Raw genomic sequence first — 10,942 nt, 5'->3', positions numbered from 1 at the left:
TGATCGGCTGCTTCCTGCACACCCCACACTGGGGATCGAGCCCGAAATCCGTGCATGTGCCCTGACCCGGAATCAAACCATGACCTCCTGGTTCATAGGTCGATCGATGCTCAACCACTGAGTCACACCGGCTAGGCTTAATGGTCTTTTTTTTTTGTTTGTTTAAATATATTTTGTTGATTTTTTACAGAGAGGTAAGGAGAGGGATAGAGAGTTAGAAACATCAATGAGAGAGAAACATCGATCAGCTGCCTCCTGCACATCTCCTACTGGGGATGTGCCCGCAACCCAGGTACATGCCCTTGACCGGAATCGAACCTGGGACCCTTCAGTTCGAAGGCCGACGCTCTATCCACTGAGCCAGACCGGTTAGGGCGGCTTAATGGTCTTTTAAAAATATATAGGTAACATGCTTTCACTGCATGAACAGTTAATGGAGATACGAAAAAAGAAACCCACGTGGGAACCTTTACTTTCTTGTTCGCTTATAGGAAACAGACTGGTCCGGGAAGAGGGACTGGTGTGAGCCTACACAAGCCCCACAGACCCTAGATCTGGTTCCCTCTGACAGGGTTGTTTCAAAAGAGTGGTCGTTTGGAAAGGTTGTGTGTGGGTGCCCGCAGCGTGGATCACAAGTTGTGTGGTGTCAGGCAGCTGTAGGGTACGTCTTCGGGTAGAGAAAAGGGCAAGCCTCTGACCTGGAAGGTTTGAGTAAACCAGAGTGACTATGCTTGATTGCCTCCACTGATGAGAGGCTCTCTCCCCTGTTTTGACCCGCAGCTTCCTTATATGGAGCCTGTGCATGAGCTGTAGGGTTTTTCTTATCTCTTTGAAGCCTTACAGCAAACCACTGAGTGATGGTTCCCAGGGCTGGAGACAGAGGCTCAGAGAGGTGAAGCCACACGGCACCGGGTTGACGTGAGCCCTCTCCCATCCACCACCACTTGCTAGAGTTTTCCAGGAGGTGGGGGCCTGTGGGGAAGGGAGGGTCCTGCATTGGCTGGGAATGAAGGCTCTCTGATGCAGGACTCTAAGAGACGAACCTCAGTCCCAGCGTCCTGGCTGTGGGATTTTCTGTTGCAGGTTTTGCCTGGCTTATAGTTTTAATTTTTGAACGTAAGTACTGAATGAGTTTTTTCTAGGTAATACCAGCCTGTGGTGGAAAAAAAAAAGAGAGAAAGAAAGCCTGGCCAGTTTGGCTCAGTGGATAGAGCGTCAGCCTGCGGTCCGAAGGGTCCCGGGTTTGATTCTGGTCAAGGGCACATGCCCAGGTTGTGGCTTGATCCTCAGTAGGGGTCGTGCAGGAGGCAGCCCATCGACGTCAAGGGCACATGCCCAGGTTGCGGCCTGATCCCCAGTAGGGGTTGTGCAGGAGGCAGCCCATCGATGATTCTCTCTCATCACTGATGTCTCTCTCTCTCTCTCCCTTACCCTTCCTATCTGAAATCAATACTAATAATAATAAAAAAAAGAATCAAGCAGTTTTAAAAAGTGAAGAGTGCGATGCGTCCATTTCCTCCTTCCTCAGGCCCCCAGTGCCCGTCCTCGGAGGCAGGCACTGTTAGTCCCCCGAGAAGCAGCCTCTGCAGAAATCACCACTGTGTGCGGATGTGTTTGTCTCCTCCCCACCTTTTTTTAAAAACCTCTGACACACACCACTTTAGCCCTTGGCTTTTTCAAATGTTAGCTTAGCTGTTTCCTCACCTTTAAATGAGGTTAAGAACTTGGATGGACTTGGTTTCAAATGCCAGCCCCTCTGCTTACTCGCTGTGTGACCTGGGACAAATGTCTTCACCTCTCTGTGCCCATGGTTCCTCCTCTGTAGTAAAAGGAAGGACCAGAATCCTTCTCCCGAGGTCCTTGAGAGGTTCTTTGTGGAAACTGGAGCTCAACAGCACCCAGAACAGTGTCTGTAACCCACCTGCTGTTGCTGTAAGTTTTCCTTTTTCATCGATGGCTGATTTAACAGCTGTTGAACACCTATGTGCTGGACACCGTTCTGGGTTCTGGAGACACACATCCCTGCCCTCATGGTCCTGACCTTTTGTAGGACAGATGGGGACTGTCAGGGAGGGGTGGATGCTATGATGTGGGACATGCGATGAGAGGGAGAGACTTTCCTGGTAGTCAGAGGAAGAGGCTGGGGGAGGTGAGGATCCAGGTGGAGGAAGAATAAGTGCTTCGCCTGAGGCAGGAATGTGCCTGTAGAAGGAAGAGCTTGGAGGCCAGAGGGGCTGAAACTGCGAGCTGGGGGGAGGGAAGGGATGAGATCAGAGATCACACAGATCACGTAAGCCACAGAGAGATCTTGGCTTTTTTTCTCCCAGAGAAGGGACTGCATCTGACGTGTTTTAACAGGATCCTTCTGCTGTAATGGGGACACTGCGGCCTGGTGAGGGGTGGGACAGGCCTGGGGTCACTCAGCCGGCGCCCTCGGGCCAGGCCAAAGCCTTGGGCAGGGCAGGGCAGCTTGGGAGAGCAAAGTGCAGCCAGGGTGGGGTAGCAAACACAACCTTGGCTCCCGGCCAGATTCGGCCCTGTGGGTGGGTGGCAGGTGTGGGCGAGGCCTTCGCCCTGCCCTGCCCTGCCAGGGGGCGGTGGGAGCCAGAAATGGCCCCTGAGGCCGCACCGGTCTGGAAACAGCACCTGGTGTTTGGGTTGGGTTGGGGCCCCCACAGTTCCTGGCGGTTGAGGCTGAGGACTTGGCTGCCAGGTGGCCTGGGTTCAAATCCTCATTCTGCTGCTGACTAGCTCTGTGACCGGGAGCAAGCACGCAGCCTCACTGGCCTCCACTGGCTCCCCATTTGTGTACTGAGGATGAAATAGTGCCCATCTTGAAGGAGAATAAAGTGAGTGACCGAGGAGAGGGCTTAGGGTGTCTGATGAGCGGACACCCTAGGAAGGAGACGCCACGATTTATGTAAACTTGGGGGTGTCCGGCGCTCAGCCCCGGGCCTAGGAACCCAGAGCTGGGTCTGCTGAGGGGTTTTCCCTGACTCGTCTTGAACAGCCTGAGCCTCACACCCAGCCCCCAGGCCTGGCTGAGACTGAGCCCTTGTGGGGTATAATTTCTCTCCCCGGAAACCTCTGACCACCAACTTCCTCTTTTCAGGAAAAAGTTTGGTGGGGGTGGGGCCGGGTAGGGACTAGCACTTCCCCCAGGTCTATGTGTGACCTTGAGCAAGTCACTTCCTGTCTGGGAGCCTGAGTTTCCTCCTTGGGGGAGGGGAGGCTGAACCTCCCCAGAAGGAGGGGGGGGGAGGGGCAGTGCTCCTGAGATGTTCCGGGTGCCTGTGATGTGAGAGATGCTGACAGTTAATAAGTGCTCAGTCCATGCCGAGTACGTGGCCTTACGTGTCCAGACTCATTACTCCTCCCACTGTCCTGGGCGCGGGGGTGGGGGTGGGGGGCTGTCATTTCCCCAGTTTGCAGTTCCCAAGTGGGAGGGTCGCTTGCTGAGTCACATGGAGTAGGTGGCTTCGAGGGGATTTGGGATTGGAACCCAGGTCTCTGGATATCAGGGCCTGAACTCTGAACTAGTTTCTTGATTACCACCCCCACCCCCCCAAGGCTGAGTCAGATGTCACTTACTCCAGAACTCCCCTGTGACGCCCAGGCCAGGGAGGGTGCTCCCGGTCACCCTGGGCTGTCACCGTCTGGGGACTGGACTGTCTCCTGCACTGGAGGGTGGGGCCGCGGCTGTCTGGGTCATTGCCCAAGACATGGGCCTGGGGGAGCAGGGAGTGTCTGCTGATGGCCCGGGGCACTGTGGGGTGATGGGGTGGCAGCAGGAAAAAGAAGAGGTTAGGGTGTAGCATTGGTCCCCAACTTGCTGCAGGGGACCCTTCCTCTCCCTGGGCCTCAGCTTCCTCCTCTGACCGAAGCAGGGAGTGTGTTTGTGTGTGCGCAGAAGTGGGGGTGCGGGGGGGGGGGGGGAGAACCCTGGAAGAGAGAGGGAAACTGAGGCTCCAGGAGTGCCAGGCTGATTCCCAGGGCCCCACCCAGAGTTCCTGCCCCGTCCCCACTGCCCTCTCCCGGGTCCCCTCCTCCAGCTCTCACTCCGGACTTACCTGCATCTCTCTCACTGTCCATCTCTCTCTCTCTCTCTCTCTCTCTCTCTCTCTCTCTCTCTCTCTGCCCGTTCCATGTGTTCCCCTCACTCTCTCTCTCTCTCTCTCTCTCTCTCTCTCTCTCTCTGCCTCTCTGCCCATTCCATGTGTTCCCCTCACCGTTCCCTTGTCTGTCTCCCCATTGTCAGTCTGACTCTCCCTCTCAGCTCTCTCTCCATGTCGGCCTGTTTGTCCCTTCCACTCTGTCTGTCTGTCTGTCTGACTTCCTCTCCCTCTCTCCTCTCCCCGTCTGTACATATAAAATCACCTCACATAAATCACATTGGCATTTCCCATGTGCTTTGCACTGCGCTAAGCATTTTACATGCCTTATGACACTGAATTCTTACAACAGCTCTGAGGTACTGCCCCACTTTACAGTTGAGTAAACTGATCCCAAAGGAGTAACTTGGCCAACATCACAAAGTTGGAACAAGGAAGAAAGACTTATATTCCAGAGATGATGCTCCCAATCAAGGAGATGAGATATTTGTTGAGGAAAACCCCATCTTTACAGGCCTAGAATTTGTGGGGTGCAGGAGGGCAGGTAGGGCACATAAAAGAAGAATAAATAAATGTCTTTCTGCTGCACAAATGGTACAGCTCTGACCCTCATTCTTGTTGGAGGAGAAAGACTTAGGGAACTCACCTAAGTCTCACTCACCTGTTGAACTTACTCCAGCATTCTCCCAAAAGGCATTTCAGGCTCATCTGGTGTGGCTCAGTGGTTGAGCGTCAATCCATGAACCAGGAGGTCATGGTTCCATTCCCAGTCAGGGCACATGCCTGGGGTTGTGGGCTCTATCCCCAGTAGGGGGAGAGCAGGAGGCAGCCAATCAAGAATTCTCTCTCATCATTGATGTTTCTATCCCTCTCTCTGAAATCAATAAAAACAAAACACAAAAAGGCATGTTAGGGTTGTTTTCTTTCTCCCCTCCTTCACTCTAGCTCCAACAAATCCAGGCAGGTTAAAATTCAATTCACCAAATATTAAAATCAGGAATGTCTTTGATAGAAAAGAGATATAGTGATAATTGCTATTAAAAGCCTATTGAAATAATTACGGGAATAACAATATAAATTGTTCATATTAGGTAACTAACATAGCTACCTTGAAAAGTTATAAGATGGGAATAATAACAAATGAATATATATATATATATATATATGGTATATATTCCTATGTCCCTCTCCAAGCTTTGAGCTGACTTTTTTTATTTGTAGTGCTTTCTGCAAAACACAAGCATTTAGGTCCTTGTGCTGCAAAGATGCAAAGTTAACTAGTATTTTCTTAAAGAGAATTTCATAATAGTACGAGAATATAACAGACCTTAAAAGCAATATCTCCTCCTGATTTCAATAAGCTGAATTTGTGAGAGGCACAATAATGTCTTCATTTGCTAGAAAGATGTGTTCAACTATAATGCCATAACAAGTTCTGAGTTTGGCTATAAAGATAGATAAGCCTCTTATAGTGGTGTCATGCCTCTAGACACGTTCAGTACCTGCATCTGTGGCCAAACTATTGCACAAAAGGAAATTATGAGGAGTTTTAACTTGATGGGTGGAGGAGAGGGTGTGTCTCCTTGTGTGTGTGTGTGTGTGTGTGTGTGTGTGTGTGTGTGTGTGAGGTACAGCAGCTTCCTGTTCTTAGAGGTGGTACTTCATAACCCTTCTGTCCCAGGCAGATCCCTTGCAGTGGTTCTCAATTTTCTGGCCCTTTAAATACAGTTCCTCATGTTGTGACCCAACCATAAAATTATTTTCATTGCTACTTCATAACTGTAATGTTGCTACTGTTATGAATTGTAATGTAAATATCTGATATACAGGATGGTCTTAGGCGACCCCTGTGAAAGGGTCGTTCGACCGCCAAAGGGGTTGCGACCCACAGGTTGAGAACTGCTGTCCTGGTTCATAGGTTGATGCTCAACCACTGAACCACACTGGCCGGGTGGTAGTTCTTTTTTTAAAATTCATTTTTGAGAGAGGCTGTGGGCAGGGGGAGAGAGAAAGAGAGATGCTGATTTGTTGTTCCACTTATTTATGTATTCACTAGAGGCCTGGTGCATGAATTCATGCACTGGTGGGGTCCCTCGGCCTGGCTGGCGACCGAGGCCTATGGGGGGGCTAGCCAGCAGGGGACAGGGGGCATGGGAGGTTGGCCAGGGGGCAGCTCCTGCATTGAGCATCTGCCCCCTGGTGGTCAGTGCATGTCATAGCAACTGGTTGACTGGTCGTTCCTGTTGTTCGGTGATAATGGTCGCTTAGGCTTTTATATATATAGATTGGTTGATTCCTGTATGTGCCCTGACTGAGAATTGAACCTTGGTTTATCAGGACGATGCTCTGAGCTACCGGCCAGGACCAAGGTGGTAGCTCTTAACCTGAACATCTGGGTAAAAGGCAGATTCCAGTTCAGTTGGGCTGAGGTGGGGCTGAGCCTCTGCATGTCTAGCAAGTGCCCGGTGATGGCAGCCCATGGACAGCGAGGCGTTAGGTGCCGCTGTGCCTTGGGTCCAGGTCGCTGCTGGAGAGCTTCAGATCACCAAGGGGCAGGGCTGTCTGCTTCCTGGAGCGGCTGCGGTGACAGTGGGAAGGGCTTGCTTGTCTGGGGCACAGAGAGAACTATGGGGGGCAGTTTGTGTCCGTGGGCGCCAGAGGCCGGGGGTGGTAAGGAGCAGGCTTTCAGCCTTTTCAGGGTCCTGGGGCTGGGGGTCTCTGTGGCTGAGCCCCTGGTTAAGAGTAGATGTGGGAGCCCTGGCCGGTGTTTCAGTGGTTAGAGCGACAGCCTGCACACCCGAGGGGCGCAGGTTCGACTCTGGTCAGGGGCACGTGCCTGGTTGCAGGTTCAGTCTCTGCCCCCGGACTGGGAGCTGTGCAGGAGGCAGCCAATTGATCTGTCTCTCTCTCCTCTTCCCGCTCCCTTCCACTCTCTGAAAATCAATGGAAAAATATCCTCGGGTGAGGATTAAAAAAAAAAGAGTAGATGTGGGAATCATCCTGGATGATTTTGTCTTGTTTCTGCAAATTCCAGTCTGCAAGTGACTGCCCCCTTTGGGCCGTCATTGTCCCCACCAGTCGCTTGGGCATCACCACAGCCCCCACCACATATCAGCTCAGTCAAGGGAAGCCTGCCCAGGTGCCCACACCAGCCGGAGGGTCAGGAAGTGAGCACCGCTGGGCAGGGTTCCTGCCGGGCCCGGGAGAGCGGAGGGAAAGTGCCCCGAGGCGGGGCCCGGTTCCGGGCTGACTCATCACCGGGTTCTACTCTCGCTTTCCAGGAGGTGGGCCGCCAGCCCCGCCGCCACCACCACCACCGCAGCCACAGGCGGCACCGCCCGCCTGGTCGGTCCAGAACGGCCCCGCCCCCGAGGAGGCGGAGTTTCAGAAAAGGTGGGTCCGGTCCCGGTGGGAATCCTACCGCTGCCACGCCCCTGGCTCCTAGAATTCTCAGCTCCCCAACTTCTCCAACTGCAACTCCCAGGGGCTAGACCTCAGCTTTCAGGAGCTCCTGCCTCCTGCTGTTTTAAAAACCCCTCACCCTTCGGAGAGTCTAACACTTGGTTCTTTAAAGCATCTCGCGCATTTTCTAATTCAGCTGTTGACGGTCTGGTGACTAGAGTGCTTGCATCTTGGTCTCACCCTGTCCCTGCTGCCCCGCTTTCCTGGGCCCCTGGGGAAGGAAGCGGGTGGGGGTTAGGAGCCCGTCTCACTGGAGACCTCGGAGCGGCCAGGGGTGGGGGCCATTCTCAGGGTCCTGAGTGACGGCAGCTCCTTCACCCCTCCTCCCCTCCTCAGGCAGCCAGAGCACCTGGAGCGCCGGGTCTCCAATGCAGGTGATTGTTCACATGGTCCCTGGAGGGAGTGGGGGGCTCCCCAGAGGAGGGGGTGGGCCAGCTGGATAAGGAACGAGGTCTCTCTCTCAGCACCCCTCCTTTGTTTGTTTGTTTCAGGAGCCCCACCTGCTCCCCCAGCTGGGGGACCGCCTCCACCTCCAGGACCTCCCCCGCCTCCGGGGCCCCCCCCACCCTCTGGTCTGCCCCCCTCGGGGGTCTCCGCTGTAGGGCATGGAGCAGGGGGAGGCCCACCCCCTCCACCGCCTCTGCCCACAGCAGCTGGCCCCAGTGGTGGAGGAACTGGGGCCCCCGGCCTGGCTGCAGCCATTGCCGGAGCCAAACTCAGGAAAGTCAGCAAGGTGAGGGGGCCAGACATGGCAGGGTGTGGGGAGACGGGGGCCCTGAGGGAATAGTGGGGAATGAGGCCAGAGTTGCCTGGGGACATCAGGAGGCCTGCGCATAAAGCCCCCCTCTTTGTAATTTCTCCAGCAGGAGGAGGCCTCAGGGGGGCCTGCAGCCCCCAAAGCTGAGAGCAGTCGAAGCACAGGGGGCGGGCTCATGGAGGAGATGAACGCCATGCTGGCCCGGAGGTGAGCCCGAGCCTGGAGCCCTCCGACCCTGGAGCCCTCCGTGCCCCTGGGAGGGCTCTGGGAACAAACCCTCAGACCAGCGGTTATCACCTGGGCCAGCAGGGCCAGGTGTGGGGCTGGCTGATTCCCGTTGTGTTTTTTGTTGTTGTTTCTTTGGATGAAAGTTCCCTCTTTGACAGTCAGGTTTGGGATATAATGCTGCAATTGCATTCTCCTGAGAGGGCTGAGTTTGCAACCACCTGGTAGGCTCTAGATTCAGTGGTTCTCAACCTTCTGGCCCTTTAAATGCAGTTCCTCATGTTGTGACCCAACCATAAAATTATTTTCATTGCTACTTCATCACTGTAATGTTGCTACTGTTATGAATCATCATGTAAATATCTGATATGCAGGATGGTCTGAGGCGACCCCTGTGAAAGGGTCGTTCGACTGCCAAAGGGGTCGCGACCCACAGGTTGAGAACCGCTGCAAATTTTAGGACCTTAGACATTCCTGCCTGGGAACCTGAAAAGTTGGGTTCCTAGAATTCCAGAGCCCTCTGCCCTTAGAACTTTGTGATTCCCAAATGTGAAAAACGCAAAATCCCCATCCTACCTCGAGAACAGCGCTCTCTGTAACTTCTAAAATTAAAGTTTTCTTCGCGTTCACAAGTTCCACAACTCTGTACCCTAGAATCCGCCTTTCTGAGCTCTGGGAAGGGGGCTTGTTGAGTGGCTGAGGGAGGGCTGGAGCCATCTGTTTTTGCCTTTCCCTCCTGCAGAAGGAAAGCCACACTAGTTGGGGAGAAACCCCCCAAGGATGAATCTGCCAATGTGAGTTAGGGGCTCTTCCTGCCACACACACCTTAGGCTGTCCCGTTGGGGTAGGGATATTGGGGAGGCGGTGTGACAAGGCTGGGCTGGACAGAACCTGGAAGAGGAAAATGCACAGAGGTGTGGCAGGGACTGGCTCATGACAGTTTTATTTCCCACCAGCAGGAGGAGCCAGAAGCCAGAGTCCCAGCCCAAAGCGGTGAGTGATAGCCCAGTCTAGCCACAGGAACTACAAATCCCAGGATGCTTTGTCCTCACACATAAAGCACATTCTTGAGAGAGTCTGTGCAAACAATACTGGGGACTGTAGTCTCCTGAGATGGTTCTTTGCACAGGGGCTGATGAGGCTGTGGGAGAAGGATTGAGGGGGGGCATTCCTCGTCCCTCATCTTTCTGATTTGTTGCCTGTCCCCCAGAACCTGTGCGGAGACCCTGGGAGAAGAACAGCACAACCTTGCCAAGGTGGGTCGTCAGTACTGGGGCCCCACCTGCCCCAAGTAGGTGGATTTGCTGAATCTGTAGGGGGTAACATGCTCGTGGAATGGGAGGCAGGCCCTCTCTAACCTCATGTCTGTCCCAAACCCCACCATCTCTCCCAGGATGAAGTCCTCGTCTTCAGTGACCACTTCCGAGGCCCACCCCGCTACACCCAGCTCCGGCGATGAGTCAGACCTGGAGCGGGTGAAACAGGTAGCTTGGCGAGGGGACTGGGGGTGAGGTTCGGGGGGCTATGAAAGGGGCCACAGGAAGAAGAGAGATCTGGGTCTGAATCAGTGGTGGCAAACCTATGACACGCGTGTCAGAGGTGACACGCGAACTCATTTTTTTGGTTGATTTTTCTCTGTTAAATGGCATTTAAATATATAAAATGAATATCAAAAATATAAGTCTTTGTTTTACTATGGTTGCAAATATCAAAAAATTTCTATATGTGACACGGCACCAGAGTTAAGTTAGGGTTTTTCAAAATGCTGACACGCCGAGCTCAAAAGGTTCGCCATCACTGGTCTAAATTCTGCCACTGACTTGCCATGTGATTCTAGAAAGGGCCTCGGAGACACTGTTTCTAGTCTGAGAAGTGGAGAGATTTGGTCAGGTCAGGGATGACATGTCTGTGTCATCCACAACTCCCTTTTCCAGTGCGCGTGGCAGGCCTTACTAATCTATCACGGCACACTTTCCCGGTGAGTACCCCGAGTCCTTTTCAGCACACTGGCCCCAGACGTCCATTACCAACAGGAGTTGGCAGGAGAATAGAGTGTATTTGCCATCCCTGGTACTGGCTGTTCTCCAGTGCTTTTCTTCTGGCTCAGAGGATCCAGAAATCTCCAGAATTCACCGGTCCCTCTGCGGCTTTGTCAGTGAGGTCATGGTGTGTGTGTGGCCCTTCAGTCATTAAGAAAGGAGAAATTAGCCCTAGCTGGTTTGGCTCAGTGGATAAAGCATTGGCCTGAGAACTGAAGGGTTCCGGGTTTGATTGTGGTCAAGGGCATATGCCCTGGTTGCAGGCTCGATCCCCAGTAGGGGGCGTCGAGGAGGCAGCTGGTCAAGATCAATGATTCTCTCTCATCATTGATGTTTCTCTCTCTCCC

The 10,942-nt window shown here is 53.4% G+C and overlaps 1 protein-coding gene across 1 annotated transcript in view; it reads left to right on the top strand.

Annotated features, from left to right (window-relative positions):
* Nucleotides 1-7,362: 7,362 nt before the first annotated feature.
* The window catches only part of VASP (vasodilator-stimulated phosphoprotein), a gene marked incomplete at its 5' end in the record, with an annotated part of 4,954 nt that continues 1,374 nt past the window's right edge, over nt 7,363-10,942 (top strand). The window contains 8 exons of the mRNA XM_014537357.1: nt 7,363-7,505; nt 7,911-7,948; nt 8,066-8,307; nt 8,441-8,538; nt 9,299-9,350; nt 9,516-9,549; nt 9,767-9,812; nt 9,950-10,040. Coding sequence (XP_014392843.1) covers nt 7,363-7,505; nt 7,911-7,948; nt 8,066-8,307; nt 8,441-8,538; nt 9,299-9,350; nt 9,516-9,549; nt 9,767-9,812; nt 9,950-10,040 — 744 coding nt within the window. The remainder of the gene's footprint in view (nt 7,506-7,910; nt 7,949-8,065; nt 8,308-8,440; nt 8,539-9,298; nt 9,351-9,515; nt 9,550-9,766; nt 9,813-9,949; nt 10,041-10,942) is intronic.

This window comes from Myotis brandtii, unplaced genomic scaffold (assembly GCF_000412655.1).
Source record: "Myotis brandtii unplaced genomic scaffold, ASM41265v1 scaffold1774, whole genome shotgun sequence".
NCBI classification, from domain to species: domain Eukaryota; kingdom Metazoa; phylum Chordata; class Mammalia; order Chiroptera; family Vespertilionidae; genus Myotis; species Myotis brandtii.
The sequence above is the reverse complement of the archived record's forward strand: the minus strand, read 5'-3'. Positions and strand labels throughout refer to the sequence as shown.